This window comes from Bombina bombina, chromosome 11 (genome assembly GCF_027579735.1).
Source record: "Bombina bombina isolate aBomBom1 chromosome 11, aBomBom1.pri, whole genome shotgun sequence".
Taxonomy (NCBI): Eukaryota; Metazoa; Chordata; class Amphibia; order Anura; family Bombinatoridae; genus Bombina; species Bombina bombina.
Genome location: NC_069509.1, coordinates 167,968,470 through 167,990,456, shown reverse-complemented (window position 1 = coordinate 167,990,456; position 21,987 = coordinate 167,968,470). Strand labels below are relative to the sequence as shown.

At 35.1% G+C, this 21,987-nt stretch overlaps 1 protein-coding gene across 1 annotated transcript in view; it reads left to right on the top strand.

Annotated features, from left to right (window-relative positions):
* The window catches only part of DNAH3 (dynein axonemal heavy chain 3), a 611,780-nt gene that overhangs the window by 400,245 nt on the left and 189,548 nt on the right, over positions 1-21,987 (top strand). Inside the window, exons 28-30 of the mRNA XM_053694256.1 lie at positions 503-701; positions 2,842-2,950; positions 4,854-4,967. Coding sequence (XP_053550231.1) covers positions 503-701; positions 2,842-2,950; positions 4,854-4,967 — 422 coding nt within the window. The remainder of the gene's footprint in view (positions 1-502; positions 702-2,841; positions 2,951-4,853; positions 4,968-21,987) is intronic.

The window sequence follows — 21,987 nt, the reverse complement described above, 5'->3', positions numbered from 1 at the left end:
TTTTCGGCGAGCCTGAAGACTTGCTCGGAAACGGCTGCATTCACAGCTACATAAATCGGGCCCTTAAGTCTTTGATTTATTTATTATAACATGTATATTTATGTAAAATGTACAATAGCAAATTAACACTGCATTGCAGACGATCTGCATACAAAATAAACATTTTCAAATCATTTTTTTTTGCTAGCAAAATTTGGATGGTCCTGCAGTCCTGGGATATACTCATTTAAAGTCCCCTTAAGTATGTTTATCTTATTTCGTTTCCTGTGGCCAGTTAGGGACAGATATAAATTATTGCACTGATAAGCAATCACTTTGTAGCATGTTGTTGGGTTCAAAATCCTGAAAGCCTCTCAGGGACAGTGGAAAAAACAGAATTCTCAAAGTTAAAATTATCCGAAATGCAAATTAAATATAACTCTTTTTACTATTCTTAAGTTTACATTTAATTGGGAAATATACGTTTTATGTTCCGCTAACTAATGTTTTTCTTCCAAAACAGCTCGTGATGTTGTTGAAAAACTATCCAAGGACAAAGTCTCAAGTCTGAGTGACTTTCAGTGGCTCTCTCAGCTCAGATATTACTGGGAAGATTGGGATGTGGTGATCAGAATGATAACCACAGAGGTGACGTATGGTTACGAGTACCTGGGAAACTCTCCACGTCTGGTCATAACTCCACTAACTGATCGGTGCTACAGGTATAATAATAAAATGAAATGACTATCCTATAGTTTGGCAAACTATAAAAATGAATTTAAAAATACATTTTGTAACTTGCATCGTATCACTGATACACTAGAAGACAAAAGCATATTTTATGTACTGCTTAGAAAACTAGAGAGCTGTAGGAAACTGTTTCTAGCCATAAGTCATGAGACAACACTGATCAATTAAAAAATGTGAGTGTCACAAAACATTGAAGATGTCATTGTCAGTAACATTAAATACAGTAGAATGTCATAAAAAACAAATGCATATTTAAATGGTAATTTAACAGCACTTTCAACTTCAAATGAGCAGTAGAGCACCTTTTTTTTTTTAATATTTATAATTTCTACCATTTGCCGGCTCCCTGTATCATGTGACAGCCATTAGCAAATCACAGACTCCTATACAGTGTGAACTCTTGCACATGCTCAGACAGAGCTGGTACCTCAGAAACTGTGCATTTAAAAAGACTAAGCTACATTTGATATTGTAAGAAAATTGGGAAGTTGTTTAAAATGTTAAGCTCTATCTGAATCATGAAAGAAAAATGTTGACTTTAGTGTCCCTTTAATAGACTGATTTGAATGTTGGTAAGATTTAGTGAGCTTTAAACATATAAAAAGGCCAATCACAGTCCTTTAGAAAAGCTTATCAAATTAATTAATGATGAATGTTGTAGTAAAATCATGGACAAGTAGCTTTCAACCCCTGACTAGTAAACTATAGTGATATATATATAAAATCAATTGTGTACTTCCAACCAATCCTCATTGGCTAATGCTTACTGATGCTCATTGACTTATAGCTACTTCATGTTAATGCTCATTGTCAGAATGCTATTCCCTGTTAATTTCCTTTGGCAGATAGGTACTTCCTGTTAATGTTCATTAGCAAATAGGTACTTCCTGTTAACCCCTTAATGACGTGAAATACCCTGTTTATTGCGCGTCATTAAGGTTTTTTTATCCCAATAATAGCGTGGCTCTTGCCGCTAGTAACAAGACGTGCTATTACCGCTTGCCTCACTCCAGGAGACATTTGTATATATCTCAGCTGTTGTTAAGGGGTTAATGCTCACTGAGCCTTAGTGGGATTACCTATAAGCTACTCGGCATTGGTAAGAAGTGCACAGCTGATTCTGGTTTAATAATTTCTACAGCTTTTCATTTTTTCTTTTAAAAATATCAACATAATAAATGCTGCTAATATTTTTGCTCTCCACTTGTTATCTGGCCCAATTTACCTTATATACTTACCTTTAATTACCTGCACAAAATAAGAGTTTTGTTAATATCATTTTACCCTCACTTATTTCCTCAAAGCTGGGCAGCTGTTTAATTCCCTCTTTAGCTCAACACTGCAGAGACTGACAGAAGGCAGCTTCTAATTGGCTGTAGCACTCTGCTTTATTAAAGGGACAGTCAACACCAGTTTTTTTGTTGTTTAAAAAGATAGATAATCCCTTTATTACCCATTCCCCAGTTTTGCAGAACCAACACAGTTATAATAATAAACATTTTACCTCTGTAATTACCTTGTATCTAAGCCTCTACAGATTCCCCCTTATTTCAGTTCTTTTGACAGACTTGCATTTTAGCCAATCAGTCCTCACTCCTAGGTAACTTTACGTGCATGAGCTCAATGTTATCTATATGAAACACATGAACGCCCTCTAGTGGTGAAAAACTGTCAAAATGGATTCAGATTAGAGGCAGCCTTCAAGGTCTAATAAATTAGCATGTGAACCTCCTAGGTTTAGCTTTCAACTAAGAATACCAAGAGAACAAAGTGAAATTGTTGATAAAAGTAAATTGGAAAGTTGTTTAAAATTACATGCCCTATCAGAATCATGAAACTTTATTTTGGACTTGACTGTCCCTTTAAGGGGGGTAGTTAATGAGCTAGGAGTTCATCCTGTAAAGTAAGAGTAAAGGGGGTTTTATTTTATGAAAAATTACAATAACAAATAATTTATTTCTGCAGACAACTAAAGGTAAGTATTTCATTTTAAGTTTTAAGGGATCTGTTTTGTGTCCCTTTAATTGAAAAGATATTAGCACATGTAAACACAACCTATATATTTATAACGGTACATTAAGTGGTACTCTTCCCTTTGATTAACAAATATAGAACTTTAATGGGAGCTCTGAAGCTGAATCTGGGTGGTGCACCAGAAGGACCTGCAGGAACCGGCAAAACAGAAACAACTAAAGATCTAGCAAAAGCCTTGGCCAAGCAGGTAGGCACTTTATTTATGACGTAGGGTGACGAGGGAATAGAATGACAAGGGACGTGTTCTAGTGATGTATGTACTGAAACGTCCTTACTGTATCTATCATTACTTATCCTCAGACATATCTTGTTTCTCTCCCTAAACAGTGTGTTCTGACCTATTTTACAGTGAATCTGTGAGAGAAATCATTTTATTTTTCTGCCACTGCAGCTCACATCTCTACTGCTCAAGTCCCCAAAGTTAGACACTTGTGTTATTGAAAGCAGGCACATGGTTAGCTCCTGTCTCACTTGTTCAGTAATGAGGCAGCTGTGGAAACAAATTGTCCTATTTTTGCAATGTATATAAATAAGCTCGCTATGGGTTACATTACAAGTGGCGCGCTAACTGTTGCACAAGAGCGAAAAGGGGTTTATTGCAACTCTTTGCGCGAATCGGAAGTAGAGTGCATATTACAGGTTGAAAGTAAATGTGTTCATTTGAGTGCAATTTAACGTGCGTCGGGATAGCACGTCCTCAGGTTAACTGTTATACTCGACTAGAAAGTTACACAAAACACAACAAAATTAAATTTAAAAGTACATTTACACTCATAATAACACTATTTAATAAAAATTATTTTAAAAAAATATTGCGTTATAAAGTTATAAAGATAAGAGGTCTCAGGTAAAGACAAGCAAAGGGCTTTAAAATAGAGATATGTAGATACATATACGTGTCTAAATATATATATATATGTGTGTGTGTACATATGTATTTAAGTATGTATATGTGTATATATGTATTTACACATAATGAATACATATATAAATACATATGTATACATACAGTATATAGACATATATAGATCAGTGTATTTGAGCCCTTTGCAGTCAAGTAGCTGAAAACATGTAAAATCTAATTTATGCAATATTCATATTTAATAAAGTGTTATTAGAACATTGGAATGTGAAATATTAATATTTAATGTACTTAAACGCAATCAGGTTTCCCCTCTATTGAACATATATAGAAGTGCAATGGAGCCCTTGGCAGTTAAGTAGATGAAAACATGTAAAAACATATTTATGCAATATTCATTTTTAATAAAGGTTTACAATATGTCTTTACTGTAAATATTTCACATTCCTATGTTCTGCACATAGCAGAATATGTTCTATATTCATATTTTCCTTTTGGGTTAACGCACATGAGAATATATGATCGGGTTTGTGGATGAGTTGGGTGTTAAGGTTTTTTTCACTTTTTTTGCTCCATTGACATCTATGGGGGAATAGGTTATCACACACACTGAATCACTTGTTACGGAAAAAAAAATAATCCATTTTACGCAATACTTTTTAAGAGGTTAGTTTGAAATTTATTTGTTAAGGAAAATCCATTTGTCTGCTATTTCCTTTTTAAAACTTCTTCAAGGTGGCAGAGGAGCAGCTAAACAGCAGTTAAATCTTAAATAAAGCTAAACTAGTAGCTAGTGCTAGTGCTACAAGCCAACAGCAGCACTAGCATAGGATATATCTAGGTAAGCAAAAGAGTAATCAGTCTCATTGCCATTTGGATAAATATTTCAGTGTTGCTGTTGCGAGCTTTCTTCCTGCTAACAGACAGAAATTGTCTGATCCTGCTCTACGTATTTTTATTTCTAAAGTATTTTTCAACACTACTCTAATAATAAATAATCCCTTGATATATAGTGAAAAAACTTGAGCCTGAGCGAGAAGATAGCACAAACATGAGTAATTAATTGTTATGTCATTTCTATCCTGGGCCAACAAGGTATATTGTTTATATCCCTTCGGCCTGTTATTGAGGGCCGGTATTATTTATACACAAAAAAATGTAGTTTGTTTGTATTTCGCATTCAACTCTTTTAAATGTGAAAATATAACACATTTTTTTTCTTTTTCAGTGCGTTGTCTTTAATTGCTCTGATGGCCTTGACTACAAAGCCATGGGTAAATTTTTCAAAGGTCTCGCACAGTCTGGAGCTTGGGCCTGTTTTGACGAATTCAACAGAATTGAGGTAATTTTCTATCTTTATCGATCAATAAAGTAAATATTGTGATGTGTTACCATCTTAGCTAAATATGCGAGGCCACAAATCTGATATTTGTGTTGTGATCCCTAAAGCCAAAACAGAACTGCAATTGTTTGTTTATGCTGGTTATCCAATCTCCACTTCACTCTATCATTTTCCATTGCGTTTTTTTACCCATGTTTCCTTCTATTTGTGTTTTTCTTTATTTTCTCTAATGTCTAGTGTATGGCTAGTGTATGTCACTATGTATATCAATTCTTCAATGCAGACATAGGAGTGCACTCTTCAGCTGATTCCAGCACCATTTTGTGTAGACTTTGGGCTAGATGTATCAGGATCAGAAAGTCCAGATCGATTGCAGAATCGCTCATTTGCTGCTTCATAAACAACTTAGAACTGGCAGATGAAAATTACCCTTGACAAGTTTCGTATTTAGGTTTCAAGCTAAATTCTGAAAAAACTTTGGTTTTATATATACAGTATATACTATATATATATATATATATATATATATATATATATATGTGTGTGTGTGTGTATAAGATTGGGTTCTGTCTATAGATGCAGCCACTTATAATTAAGTAGATTATTTATAAGATTTACTTATACAGTTGCTGTGTCCCACAATAAGTACATCTGCAGAAAAATAACTACTTCACACAGTGCATCATTTTGCTTAGCGATTCTTACAATTTATATACTAGATTAAGTTTAACCAATTTATTACATACAGTATAATATGTTATTAAAACCCCAGATATGCATGGGCTCACCTATTAGAAATATAAATACAATTAGCTCAATGTAACAAAATAAAATATGTAGGTAAAAAGTCTGTATATACTGTACTTTCCACTTTTGAAACCAAGGGGTTTAAAAAATGTTTGAAAAGGATGTCAGGCCTCACTCACCTCCGCTATCACACAATACACACAGAAAGTTCTAACAGCAGGAGTCTGACTTCTCCCTTGCACTGCAAAAGCATTTTTTTTATTGATCGGTGGAGGGAAGGGGGCCGCTTAACATGCTGTGGCTCTCCAGAAGACATCAAAAGCTGAAGTGACAGCTATTACAGCCGGCATCTCTGCCTGCTCTGCCCTCCTACTCCTCCCTACAGAAACCCATGCCGGTACAGGCTTATTATGCGCCCTGGGTTAGTAAATACATGCAGGTGGCTCATGCAAATATGAAAAAAATGCCAGTGGTTCTTAACTGTGCGCCTCAATGTAAAATCAGCTGTGTCAAAATAGCACCATCAAATTAGCATTGCCATGCAATCTGTTTACCCCTCTATAACCCCCAAAACCTTAGTTATCCCCAGTGTTAGGGGTGGTTTACAGACGTCATATTTAGGTGATGTGGGATTTGTGATGGAGTGGATTATGTAGCAGGGCTCTATGTGCTGTAGGGGTTTGTGGTAAAGGCTCATAAGATGAAATCCCTTGCCTGTTTATGTATATTGTGTTAGCTTGGAGTTGCAGACTATGTTGTGTGGCTGGGTCAGTTGTGAGACATGGCAGTATCTTAGTTAGTTAGTGGACCATGTTAGAAACACACACACACAGCGGCACCAATAATGGCAATCTCCCAACTGATAATTTGATTCTCTCTTTGGAGTTAAATCTATCTCCAATTATTGTAATATCTCATACTTGGGAGTGGTGCTTGCATCAGATATCAACTAGAAACACATTTTTTGAAGAAAGATCTAAATAAAGAATATGCAAATTTAGCACTCTGTGCCCAGACTAATTTAAGGCTGGGAAAAGGTTAAAACTTAACTAATATTTGGATTAAATTAATAAAAAAAAAAATGGGAATGGGAATTAAAATTATGAGTTAAACTGCTCAATAATATTATATTATTTCTGGCAAATTATTTGTATATGTTTCAAGATAGCTATTTCCTGAATCAATCTAAATATAATACCTTGTGCTCATAACTTTCAAGAGCAGTTATGTAGGGTCTGGTGGCATGAAAAGGGCTTGCTTTCACCTTTGAGAGCCTACTATAGAGAAAGGAAGCTGCAGAGCAAATTTAGTGTTAATTTTAATGTACAGTATTTTTGTTTTTTGTTTTTTACTTTTATCATCAAATTTGCTTTGTTCTCTTGTTATTCTTATTTGAAAGCTAAACCTAGGTAGGCTTGTATGCTAATTTCTAGCCCTTGAAGGCCACCTCTGCATTTGACAGTTTTTCACAACTAGAGGGCGTTAGTTCATGTGTTTCATATAGATAATATTGTGCTCATGCACATGAAGTTATTTAAGAGTCAGCAGAGTTGCCTGAAATGCAAGTCTGTCAAAAGATCTGAGATTAGGAGGCAGTCAGCAGAAGCTTAGATACAAGGTAATTACAGAGGTAAAACATATCTTTCTATAACAGTGATGGTTATGGAAAACTGGGGTTTGGTAAATAAAGGGATTATCTATCTTTTTAAACAATAACATTTTTGGTGTTTACTATTCCTTTAAGTATTGCCGGATTGGCTTTCTAAGAACACAAGTGGAGCAGATAACTCAGTGATATATTTAAAAAAAGAGTGGTCCCCATAGTCCCACACAACCCCCCTGACACGTTTCACCAGTAACAGCTGTATCAAAGGTGGTGGGCCTCCAAGTTTGTGGGGTTTTATTTACTTCCGACGCAGGAAGTTCCCACTTCTTGTTTGGTAAAAGGTTGTTATATCTTTCCATAAAATTATGAGTCAACCTGATTGGCAATCGCGGACTATAGTACTTGAATCGTATATTTAAGGTGGATTAGTAATTTTGGAATAATATTAGTTATTGAGTGTAGGGTTCTTGTTATTGAAATTTAAGGTGGAATACTGATATTGAAATAATTCTTCCAATCACATATGCTAACATTAAAATTGGTTTGCTGTAGTCGGTAAACATGCTTTAATATCCTTTATATATATATATATATATATAGGCACAAGTAATGTATCTTTGGTTGAACGTGGATTAATTTATCATTATAGTATTGAAAATTGCTATATAAACAATATTGTATTTGTGATGATCTTATGTATACAAAGTTTATAGTTCTAATATCACTTTGTATAATATTGTGATATAACATTCACCTAAATTATATATTATTATGTGAATTTATCATATATTTAAAATAGTATATTGTTCAAAATATTGAATGAACCTTTTTTATTTCATAATATTCCCCATGATTGTGTCAAATAATATTAAATGAGGTGAGTGTGTAGAAATGTTTCACATGACCTAATTTATTTGTCTCATATGTATAGATAACCATTGTGATCCTGAATTTAATGGGGTGATAAATTCTGCATAAAATTAGAAAAGTAAAGTGATAGTTTGACATTATTTTTAAAATTATCTCAATTGTCAGTGATATAAATGAATTATACTAGTTAGCGGACAATGTCTGCCAGATAATCTGTAAAGAATAATTGGTGTGGGAGGTCAGCCAGATATGGTATTGTGTATTTTATGGTGGGGACTGGGTTAGGCCAGTAATAACAATACCTATATCTCATAAGTACCAGTGTTATTGCTAATGTGGTCAGAATCTTCTTACCTAGCTATCTGTAGAGACCAGCTGTAAGGAGCCGCTCTTATTCAGTAATTTACAAATAGCAGGCCATGACTAAGGATAGGCTAATGTTTTCCAACATTCAAAAAATGAAACACATTTGTTCATTTACTAAATTCCCTACCACATATATATATTGAAGTTCTGAATAGTATTTGTTAATTTGAATGTTATATTTTAAATTTCGAATGTGGATACTCAATCTAATTATGAACATTCAAAAACAATAGTAACATTTGAAAACTGGAAATAACATTTAATTACCGAATTGTAATGGATTTTAATTCTTATCAACATTCAATTGCCCAAAATGAATGTCCACAGGACTATTCATTCTACCAAGCGAAATTGCACTTTCACCACATTCGCTCATCCCTTGTCATGACCGGACATTAATTTGATTTGATTTTAGCTGTATAAATAAAGCTGGTACAAATAATTTGTCATGCTATCATTTTTTTTTTGTTGCGACTCCATTTGTACGCGTTAATTGTGAACCAGTCCTTTGCTTTCTACCATTTTATAGTTGGGTTAGAATATTCTTTTAGCAGCTTCTCCTTGACTTTACTTTTTTACCAATGCTATAGAAAATGCCAATGCACTATGGGGAGCTCCTATTTATTTCTGTGGTGCACATAGTTCTGTCTTCTTGTAAATCTTGTATTGAGTATCCAAAATAAAAATAATTCATTAACTTTCAGATGCTCAGTTAGGATATGATGAAAACCTGAAATGCAATCCTAAGAGAACAGGCCCATCTGGCTCCAAAATATTATGTTGGCATCTGTAAAAGCCCAACACATTGCCTTGGCCTTTCTTCTAGTTTTGTTTTGTCTTCATTTTGGAATGTTTCCCACTTTTTACTAATTAAAGGAGGTTTGGCAAGTGACCACAAGCTACTAAAGTAAAACTGTTTATGTACAATAACATAACATTTGCAATAACTACTGTATTTCATTATAATGTTTTCTTTCATGTTGATTTAATCAGAATTGCATAGCCTTTGGCTTCAGTTTTATAGCAACATGGTGTCATTTTCTCATCTTTTCAGCCCATGACTCAACACAAACTGGTCTAACTTGTAAAATCACATAGTGCATTTTGTAGACACCCCCCTCAAGTGTCTGCAACTATTATTATAACGATACATGTACAATAAATATGTTTAAAGACATTTCACTTGGTAGCATCAGGCCACCTAAGATTTTCAGGCTCTTATCTGGACCAAATATTGGAGTTCATGGTTATGGCCGTAGCAAGTAGTAAAGCCTTTAATAAGATATTTATTTGGTGCAAGACTAACCCCTTGACTACCAGATAATGTAGCCTAAAGTATTGTGGGAGATTGCCAATCGTATCCATGACTACTAGGCCACAAGAAAAAAGTAAAGGTACAAACGTGTTTGCACCAGGGAGTATATATATATACTGTAAGTTAAGTGAGCATGAAAACAGAGTGGGAAAGAATAGGGTTGAAGTTGCATAACAGTCAATAGTATGCTGGTGATATACATCCCTAGCATGCTACTGTAAGGTACTCTGCAATGCAAAGTGCGTCTAAAAAAAGACTGTTATAGCCTTTTTTGTTTACTGCTAAGGTTAGCACCACATAATGTACATGTGCCTGGTGGTGATCTCAGAACTTACATGGCTGCTGATTACTACGTATGTTCTATGGAAAATGTGTCTGCCAGTCAGTGGCTATGTACCCTCTGAGAACAGCACCTGTGGTCAACATTTTAGTGGTACTGATCTAGTGTTAAAAATAATAATAATAATAATATTTATATATATATGATTACATATTGGTATAGATTAATATATATATGTATATGTGTGTGTGTATATATATATATATATATATATATATATATATAAATACATAGAACATATTTCCCTATGTGAAGAAAATTGAAATGTGAAATATTTACAGTAAATACATAGTTAAAACCTTTATTACATTTATATATATATATATATATATATATATATATATATATATATATATGTTTTATATATGTATATCATAAATATGCTTTTACATGTTTTCTGCTACTTGACTGCAAAGGGCTCCAATGCATTTATATATATATATATGTCTATATGTGTATACATCTGTATTTATGTGTTTATATGTGTATATTTCTCTGTAAATGTATATATATATATATATATATATATATATATATACAACAAAAGAGTTTATATTCTGCGCCTTTCTTCTGTGGTAAAAATAACGATTATGGGGCAAATATCTCCCCTATACCTAGGGACTTACTTCAAGCAACCTCAATCCATATGAGGTAAGTAATCACCAGAATGTAGATATTTCTCCAGGATCAGTGTTGATTGTCATCCATAGGCTGATTCACTGGTGTAAGTAGAACAATATATCCAATGTGCTGTATATCAAGGTTGAGTGCAGAATCCTCGCCACACAGTGTGATGTCTCAGGATATATGGGAGAAAGGGAACAGACAGAAGGGCCAAACAATAGTGAAGTACGCCTTTATTAATGACAAACATACACATAAGCCACAGATGTCAGCCCACTCACACAAAGTAACCTCAATCGTTATGAGGTAAGTACAAGCCCAATAAAAACATCAAATAGCGAAATCGAATACTGCACCAGCCTAAGAGATATTAATCACTCAAACTGTACCCGTACTGCGTCCCTGATTGGTGCTTTCTTAATTTATATTTTTTTATATATTTTTATCCAATTGTGCTATGATCCTCCCGATGCGATATTGGTCCACCTTAAATATCTGAGAAGCACAGACTTACGGGTCACGTGATTAACTCACATGACCGTTTACTGACCAATCACGCAACGGAAGGCTTATCGAATGAACCGCGAGATAGTGTAACCAATCAGAGAATGGGAATTACGTTCGTGGTCACACACCGCTGGTATTTAAATCGCTCTTCACTGTCATATGTAAGTTACTCCGTACTCTTCTATCCCTCTGAGGAAGAAGGCTTCTTCGAAACGCGTCAGGGACGCAGTACGGGTACAGTTTGAGTGATTAGGCTGGTGCAGTATTCGATTTCGCTATTTGATGTTTTTATTGGGCTTGTACTTACCTCATAACGATTGAGGTTACTTTGTGTGAGTGGGCTGACATCTGTGGCATATGTGTATGTTTGTCATTAATAAAGGCGTACTTCACTATTGTTTGGCCCTTCTGTCTGTTCCCTTTCTCCCGTATATATCCTGAGACATCACACTGTGTGGCGAGGATTCTGCACTCAACCTTGACATACAGCACATTGGATATATTGTTCTACTTACACCAGTGAATCAGCCTATGGATGACAATCAACACTGATCCTGGAGAAATATCTACATTCTGGTGATTACTTACCTCATATGGATTGAGGTTGCTTGAAGTAAGTCCCTAGGCATAGGGGAGATATTTGCCCCATAATCTTTATTTTTACCACAGAAGAAAGGCGCAGAATATAAACTCTTTTGTTGTATACATCCTTTACCGTAGAGACATACTGGGAGTCTTCACATACTTTTTCTTCAGCTGCCTTACTTTATATCTAATTGGATTTGTGGACTGCTGCTATTATGCACGTTTATATTTATATTTAATTTATGTTTTATGGTATTAATTATCCCATAATTTCATTTGCAACCTTTTCTATTTATTTATTATTTGTGTCTTCATTTTATACGCCACTGAGTAGAATTAGGACAGCGCGGATATCATATCTTCTTTTATATATATATATATATATATATATATATATATATATATATATATATATATATATATAAATACATATGTACACATATATAAGCATACATATACATATTAAGACATGTATATGTATGTATCTCTTTTTTAAAAATACTTTGTAGACCTGAGACTTCATATCTTTCTAATTTTTTAAAAACTATTTTTATTAGACGGTGTTATTATGAGTTTAACTGTACTTTTAAATGTAGTTTTGATGTTTTTTGCGCAACTTTTTAGTGGAGCGTAACAGTTAATCAGAGCCCTGAGGTTGTGCTATCTCGACACGCAAAGAGCCGCGATAACCCCTATATATTATACAGGTCTCAGCATAGGCCCTAACCTTTGCTTCTCTTTTACACGTCTAATGCTATTGCACCTGAAAAGTGGTACAATATTTTTTTACACACATGATCACTTCTAGACATCTTCAATTTTTCATTTACATTTTTTTTCATTTACATCTTAGATTTTTCTTTGTATGTTTCTTTCTAACAATCAGGTAGATTACGAGTTGTGCGTTCGTCTTTAACGCTGAAAAAATAGTAATTTCAGCGTTAAAACAGCAACTCAGTCATTACAAAACTTGCCGGTATAGCTGTGCCGCAAGCCTTTTAGCCTGTAACGCAACTTCAGTCCCGCACTCGTAAAAATTAAGTTTTTTCATGGGACCTCCATAGCGCCGCCATTACGAGTTTTGCGGTAAGGCTAAAAAGCTTGCGTTACACCCTATAATGACACAAACCGTACCGTCATCTGAGAGCAGTAGCTATGAGTTTTACTCATAAGTAAACTGTTACAAAGTACACTAACACCCATAAACTACCTATTAACCCCTAAACTGAGGCCCTCCCACATCGCAAATACTATATTAAAGTTATTAACCCCTAATCTGCCGCTCCCGACATCGCTGCCACTAATAACATTTATTAACCCCTATGCCGCCCCTTCCTGACATCGTCACCACTATAATAAAGTTATTAACCCCTAAACAGGCGCCCTCCCGCATAGCAAACACTATTGAAATATTATTAACCCCTAATCTGCCGTCCGCCCACATCGCCCCCACTATACTAAAGTTATTAACCCCTATTCTGCCGCTCCCCACCACTGCCACCACTATAATAAACCTATTAACCCCTAAACCAAAAGCCCCCCACATTGCAATAAACTAATGTAAACTAGTAACACCTAAACATAACAGCCCCTAACTTTATATTAAAATTACAATTTCCCTATCTTAAATTAAATTAAAACTTACCTGTCAAATTTAAAAAAACTAAGTTTAAACTAACATTAAACTAACTACCAAAGAAAACTAAAATACACATTAAAAAAATCATAAAACTACTATAAAAATTGCAAAGTATCTAATTACAAAAAAATGTAAATGCTAAATTACAGAAAATAACAAACACTAAAATACGAAAAATAACAAACGAAATTATCAAAAATAAAAAAGAATTACACTTAATCTAATAGACCTAAAAATAAAAAGGCCCCCAAAATAAAAAAAAATCCTAGCCTACAATAAACTACCAATTGCCCTTAAAGGGATACTAACCTCATTTTTTTAATTTCATGATTCAGATAGAGCATGAGATTTTAAGCACCTTTCTAATTTACTCCTATTATACATTTTTCTTTGTTCTCATGCTATCTTGATTTGAAAAAGCAGTACTGTAAGCTTTAGAGCCAGACCATTTTTTGTTCAGCACTTGGGTAGCACTTGCTGATTTGTGGCTAAATGTAGCAAACCAATCAGCCGCTCTACCAAGGTGCTGAACTAAAAAATGGGCCGGCTCCTAACCTTTTATTACTGCTTTTTCAAATCAAGATAACATGAGAACAAAGAAAAATTGATAATAGGAGTAAATTAAAAAATTGCTTAAAATTGCATGCTCTATCTGAATCGTGAAAGAAAAAATGAGGGGTTAGTATCCCTTTAAAAGGGCCTTTTGTAGGGCATTGCCCTATGTTAAACAGCTCTTTTGCCTGTAAAAAAAAGTACAAAGACCCCCCCAACAGTAAAAACCCACCACCCAACCAACCCCCCAAAATAAGAAAACCTAACTCTAACAAAAACCTAAGCTTCCCATTGCCCTGATTTTAACAGCCAATAGAATTTCAGAAGCTCTCATCCTATTGGCTGTTTTTAACAGGCAATAGGATTTCAGTAGCTCTCATCCTATTGGCTGATTTCCAAAATCAAATCAGCCAATAGGAATGCAAGGGACGCCATTTTGAAAAGGCTCCCTTGCATTGAAGATTCAGTATACGGCGACGACCGTATGAAGAGGATGCTCCGCGCCGGATGACTTCAGGATAGACCCGCTCCGCGGCGCCGGGATTAAGATAGAAGATGCTGCCGCCTGAATGAAGATGGAGCCGTCTGAATGAAGATGGAGCCGCCTGAATGAAAATCCTTCAAGCGGGACTTTAGCAACTGTGAGTACCTAAAGAGGGGTTAGTGTTAGATTTTTTAAGTTTTTTCGGGTGTTTTTTTTTTTTAGATTAGGGGTTGGGCATTTCTTAAAAGAGCTAAATGCCCTTTTAAGGGCAATCAAAAGAGCTAAATGCCCTTTTCAGGGCAATGGGTAGATTAGTTTTTTTTTAGATTGTTTTTTTATTTTGTGGGTTTGGGGGGGTGGGGGGTTGTAATGTTAGGGGGCCCTTTTAAGGGCCCTTGGTAGTTTATTATAGATAAGGGTTTTTTATTTTGGGGTGTTTGATTTTTTTTAAAAAGGATATTAGAATAGGAATAATTTTTATTGTTTTGGATAATTTCATTTGTTATTTTTTTTGTAATGGTAGGATTTTTAATTTTTTGTAATTTTAGTGTTTTTTATTTTTTTGTAATGGTAGGTTTTAGTATAAGGCAGCTTAGGTTTTATTTCACAGGTAAGTTTGTATTTATTTTAACTAGGTAGTTAGTTAATAGTTAATAACTATTTACTAACTAGTCTACCTAGTTAAAATAAATACAAACTTACCTGTGAAATAAAAATAAAACTTAAATTATTAGTTATATTGTAGCTAGCTTAGGTTTTATTTCACAGGTAAGTTTCACCTAGATTACGAATTTTGCGTTGCGGCTCGTAACACTGAAAATATGTCATTTTCAGTGTTAAAACAGCACCGCAGCCATTATAAGTCTTGTTGGTATAGGTGTACCAGACACCTTTTAGCCTGGCCTGTAACTCAATGTCAGTACCGCACTTGTAAAAATTATGTTTTTTCATGGGATTCCCATAGTGCCGGTATTACAAGTTTTGCGTTCTGACTAAAAAGCAAGCTTTACAGCCTAAAACGAAAAAATCCGTAACGCCATCTAAAGTCAGCAGTTATGAGTTTTATGCTACAAAGCTGTAGCATAAAACTCATAACTAAACTGCTACAAAGTACACTAAACACCCATAAACTACCTATTAACCCTTAAACCGCAAGCCCCCCACACTGAAATAAACTAAAATAAACTATTAACCCCTAAACCGAAAGCCTCCCACAACGGAATATACTAAAATAAGCTATTAACCCCTAAACCTAAAGACCCCCTAACTGTATATTAAATTTACAATTTCCCTATCTTAAATTAAATTAAAACTTACCTGTCAAATGTAAAGTTTTTTATTTTAAAATAACAATTAAACTATTATAATTATTAACTACCAATTAAATAAAACTAAACTACACATTAAAAAATCCTAACACTACTCTAAAAATTACAAAAAGTATCTAATTACAAACAAAAACTAAATTACAAAAAAACCCACTAAATTACGAAAAATAACAAACAAATGATCAAAAATAAAAAAGAATTACACCTAATCTAACAGCCCTATCAAAATAAAAAAGCCCAACCAAAATAAAAAAGGGCCTTTTGTGGGGCATTGCCCCAAAGATATCAGCACTTTTACCTGTAAAAAATAAAACAAAGACCCTCCCCAACAGTAAAACCCACCACCCAACCAACCCCCCCCCCCAAATAAAAAACTATCTAAAATAACCTAAGCTAACCATTGCCCTGAAAATGGCATTTGTATGGGCATTGCCCTTAAAAGGGCATTTAGCTCTTTTACATTGCCCAAACCCTAATAAAAAAAAAAAAAACACCCAAAAAACCCTTATAAAAACCTAACACTAACCCCCGACGATCCACTTACAGTTGTTGAATGAGAGCTCAATCCTATTGGCTGATTGGAACAGCCAATTGGATGAGAGCTCAATCCTATTGGCTGATTGGAACAGCTAATAGGATGAGAGCTCTATCCTATTGGCTGATTGGAACAGCCAATAGGATTTTAGCAGCTCTAATTCCTATTGACTGATTAAAATCTTTCAGTCAATAGGAATGCAAGGGACGCCATCCTGGATTGTGTCACTTTCATTGAAGAATCAGTATACGGTGGCGACCATATGAAGAGGATGCTACGCACCAGATGTTTTCAGGATGGACCCACTCCGCGCTGGATGGATGAAGATAGAAGAGGCTGCCTGGATAAAGACTTCTTGCCGCATGGATAATGACTTTGCCGGCTGGATGGATCCTTCAAGCTGGACTTCAACAACTGTAAGTGGATCGCCGGGGGTTAGTGTTAGGTTTTTTTAAGTTTTTTTTGGGTGGGTTTTATTTTTAGATCAGGGTTTGGGCAATATAAAAGAGCTAAATGCCCTTTTAAGGGAAATGCCCATACAAATGCCCTTTTCAGGACAATGGTTAACTTAGGTTATTTTAGATTTTTTTTTTTGGGGGGGGGGGTTGGTTGGGTGGTGGGTTTTACTGTTGGGGGGGTCTTTGTATTTTTTTTATAGGTAAAATAGATTATATCTTTGGGGCAAAAGGCAATTTTATTGGCCATTGGTAGTTTATTGTAGGCTAGGGTTTTTTTTTATTTTGGGTGGGATTTTTTATTTTGATAGGGCTGTTAGATTAAGTGTAATTATTTTTAATTTTGATGATTTCGTTTTTTATTTTGTGTAATGTATATTTTTAGGGGGTGTTTTATTTTTTGTAGCAAAAGAGTTGTTTAACTTAGGGCAATGCCCTACAAAAGGCCCTTGTAAGGGCCCCCCAAAAGGCAATTTTAAGGGCCCTTTGTTAGTTTAGGGGGTGGGGGTTTGTATAGTGTTAGGGGGTGTTTGTATTTTTTTGGAGCAAAAGAGCTGTTTATCTCAGGGCAATGTCCTACAAAAGGCCCTTTTAAGGCCCCCCAAAAGGGCCCTTGGCAGTTTATTCAAGATTAGGCTTTTTTTTTTTTTTTTTTTTTTAAAGGGTATTAGAATATGAATCATCTTTATTTTTTTGGATATTTTTTTTTTGGTAATGGTAGGTTTTGTTATTTTTTTTGTAATGGTATGTTTTAGTGTAAGGCAGGTTAGTTTTTATTTCACTGGTAAGTTTGTATTTATTTTAACTAGGTAATTATTAAATAGTTAATAACTATTTACTAACTAGTCTACCTAGTTAAAATAAATACAAACTTACCTGTGAAATAAAAATAAAACCTAAGCTAGCTACAATATAACTATTAGTTATATAGTAGCTATCTTAGGTTTTATTTTACAGGTATTTAATTTTAACTAGGTATTATTTAGTTAATAATTGTAAATTTAATTTAGCTCTATTTTAATTATTTTAAAGTTAGGGGGTGTTAGGGTTAGGGGTTAATAGTTTAATTTAGGTTGTTGCGATGTGGGGGGCTGGTGGTTTACGGTTTAATAAGTTTATTTAGTGGTAGTGATGTGGGAGGCCAGAGGTTTAGGGGTTAATAGCTTTATTTAGGTGGCGACGATATTGGGAGTGGCGGAATAGGGGTTAATAACTTTAATATAGTTGCAGCAAAGTTGGGGTGTGGCGTAATAGGGGTTAATAACTTTAGTATAGTGGTGGGGATATCGGGAACGGCAGATTAGGGGTTAATAGTTTTATTTAGGTGGCAGCGATATCGTGAGCGGCAGATTAGGGATTAATAACTGTAGGCATGTGTCTGCCTTGTCAGGTGCAGCAGATTAGGGATGTTTAGACGTGGGGTTTATGTTAGGGTATTAGGTTTAAATGGTAGTTTCTTTTTCCCTATAGACATCAATGGGGCTGCGTTACAGAGCTTTTGTTTCCACGATCGCAAGTGTTAGACTTTTTTTTAGCCGGCTCTCCCCATTGATGTCTATGGGGAAAGCGTGCACGAGCAAGTCAAAACACCGCTGCTTTTGTATCCAAGCACAAGCCAGGTTTTTTTAAACTTGTAATGGCAGCGCTATAGGGGGTTAAATAACGCAACTTTTGTGGCGTTCTTTACTTTCCCTATAGCGCTCAAAACTCGTAATCTAGGTGTTTGTATTTAATTTTCAATAGGTATTATTTAGTTAATAATTGTAACTTTAATTTAGTTCTATTTTAATTATGTTAAAGTTTAAGGGGGTGTTAGTGTTACGGTTAGGTTTAGGGGTTAATATAGTTTAATTTAGGTTGTTGCAATGTGGGGGAGTGGCGGTTTAGGGGTTAATAGGTTTATTTAGTAGTAGTGATTTGGGAGGCCAGAGGTTTAGGGGTTAATAACTTTATTTAGTGGTGTCGATGTCGGGGAGCGGCGGAATAGGGGTTAATAGATTTATTATAGTGTGGGCGATGTTGGGGTGCAGGGGAATAGGGGTTAATAACTTTAGTATAGTGGCGGTGATATCGGAAGTGGCAGATTAGGGGTTAATAGATCAATTTCGGTGGCAACAATATCGGGAGCAGCAGATTAGGGGTTAATAACTTTATGTAGGTGTTGGCGATGTTGGGGGCAGCAGATTAGGGGTGTTTCGACTTGGGGTTTATGTTAGGGTGTTAGGTTTAACCGTCACTTTTTTTTACCATAGACATCAATGGGGCTGTGTTACAGAGCTTTTTATTCCGCAATCGCAGGTGTTAGGTTTTTTTCTAACCCGCTCTCCCCTATTGATGTCTATGGGGAAAGCCTGCACGAGCATGTCAAAACAGCGCTTGTATCTTGTATTTTGTGCGATATGGAGCTCAACGCAACCATATCGCACGCACAAGCCGGTTGTTTCAAAACTTGTAATGGCAGCGCAATGGAGTGTTAAATAACGCAACTTTTTGTTGTGTTCGTTTCGCACCCCGTTGCGCCCATAACTTATCATCTATCTGAATATTTCCTAATATTGTAAAACTAATAATTATCTTGTTTTTTTTAACTGTCTTTGGTATAAATAAAATAAAGTTATTGTAAGTTCTGCCAGACGGTCAAATAATAGCTTACCCATTATATTTACAGCATATTGTGTTTTATTATTAAAGTCTGAAAAGACTGACACAGCAGATACAATTATCTTGTAAGCTCTGAATTATATAGGACAACTCATTTCCATAGCACACTGATATTGAATTTTAAAAGGAAAAAAAAATAGTTATATTCCCTTTGTTTATTGCAGCAAATACTTTTTTGTCATGTGCCTACTTCAAAATAGACATTTTTTTCATAAAGTTTCTATTCAAATTGACTTTGTATTTTGCCTTACAGGGATTTAATGATCAATATATATTTTTAGATGACAATAAAACCCCTTGACAAGGGAACAAGATGAATATAAAACTGACAATGTTTGTTCTCTAATCACAGCAAATTAAACAGTTGGGTACAAGATTTGCAATAAAAGAAAGAGAACAAATCAATGTATTTGATCTTTAAGGAATAGTTCTGAAATTAAAGTGTAGTTATTAGTTTTAGACAAGACATAATTTAATACAAAAATAATAATATTTAATAATGTTGTTATCTGGTAAGGTGAATTTGAAATCTTATAACATTATAGGTTTGACAGCTCTCCATGAGATTATTCAATTTTTGAATTTTATTTTATTGTATTACGCAGTTTGAAAGCCTGCGGTTCCGCTGTATGTTCTCGCATATGGAGAGCATTCTATAATAAGTACATAAAAAATATTTATTTATATTTAAATGTTTTTCACATCTTCATTTCCTAAAAATAAAGGTACAAAAAAGCACTACAAATGCAAGGTCAGAGTTTTGTCTTTAATTTTGATAGGAATAGGGAAAGAGAAAAAAAGATACAAAATAACCTTAGTAAGTCTAAATATTGAAATGGAAGCTCTTTATTACTTTTTGTTTGTAAAAAAGCTTTATTGAGTCAATTTTTGAATAGGCAGGACAAATAATTCTCTCATTACACAGATTATAATTTGCATAGAATCAACACTGTTCGCCAATCGTTACAGAAAAAAAAATGGCTTTACATTCGGTATGGGAGAGCAGTTAGCATAACAAACAAGTTTACCAAGTCTCTGGTAACGTGTAGACAAGTGCGCTGTGGCTCTTTATTATTTTTATCAACTCAGCAAAGACCAATATCACAACATTACTTTTGATTAGTTATATTCGCAAAGGTTTGACTTTCAACTGTCTTGGTAAGAAGAACGGAAATCTCCAAGTCAGCTATTTACGGTATTTATGGCCAGTCAGTAGCAAAGTCACACACTATCTCCCCATCACCCCAAGTCCGCTGCCTTGGAGTCACGCTTGACTCAAATCTGTCCTTCATTTCCCACATCCAATTGCTCTCTTCATCCTGCCGCAACCACCTACGCAATATCTCCAAAATTTGTCCGTTTCTAGGTGCTGAAACTACTAAACAGCTAATCCACTCCCTGGTAATTTCCCGACTTGACTACTGTAACAACTTACTAACTGGCCTCCCTCTCTCCCGCCTCTCTCCCCTCCAATCAGTCCTTAATGCATCTGCCAGACTAATCCACCTCTCTCGACGCTCTGTTTCTGCTGCACCTCTCTGTGAATCCCTTCACTGGCTCCCCATTCACAACAGAGTTAAATTCTAAATTCTCACCCTGACCTACAAAGCCCTCACCAATGCTGTCCCACTCTACCTGTCCTCACTTATCAACAAATACACTCCATCCCGTCCCCTAAGATCCAACAATGACCTGCTTCTTGCATCCTCTACCATCACCTCTTCTCATGCTAGACTACAGGACTTCTCTCGGGCGGCACCAACCTTCTGGAACGCAATTCCTCGTGCTGTCAGACTTGCCCCTAACCTCTCCTCCTTTAAATGTTCCCTAAAGACCTTTCTGTTCAGGGAATCTTATTAACATACTAAATTCACTTAACTAACAGCTGCCCTCTATCTCCCCACTAATATCATTCTCACCTTTGCAGTCCCCACCTCCTGTTTCCCATCCTACCCATCTAGACTGTAAGTTCCCACGGGAATAGGGCCCTCAATTCCCCCTGTTTTTGTCTGTAAAATTTTGTCTTATCGTATTGTTTCTCCATTGTACTGTTATCCTTGTACCCATGGGCAGCGCTGCGGAATCTGTTGGCGCTTTATAAATAAAGAATAATAATAATAATAAGTAGGTTTAAATTGTGGTTTTAACCTATTTTGAATGGATTGAAGCTGGTACAACTGCCTTTGAATAATTTAATGTCAGTTTGATATTGGTTAAAATGAAGCAAATACTTTGCAAACATTTAGAATAAGATTTTCTGTTATTAAATTGGTGTATTTTGTCTTAACTGATGGAAAATCCTTTTGTAAAACGTGTTAAACCCTTCCCTTCACATGAGAATATACGATTAGGTTTTCGCGAGAGTAGGGTGTTAGTTTTTTTCATTTTCTTTTCTCTGTTGACTTC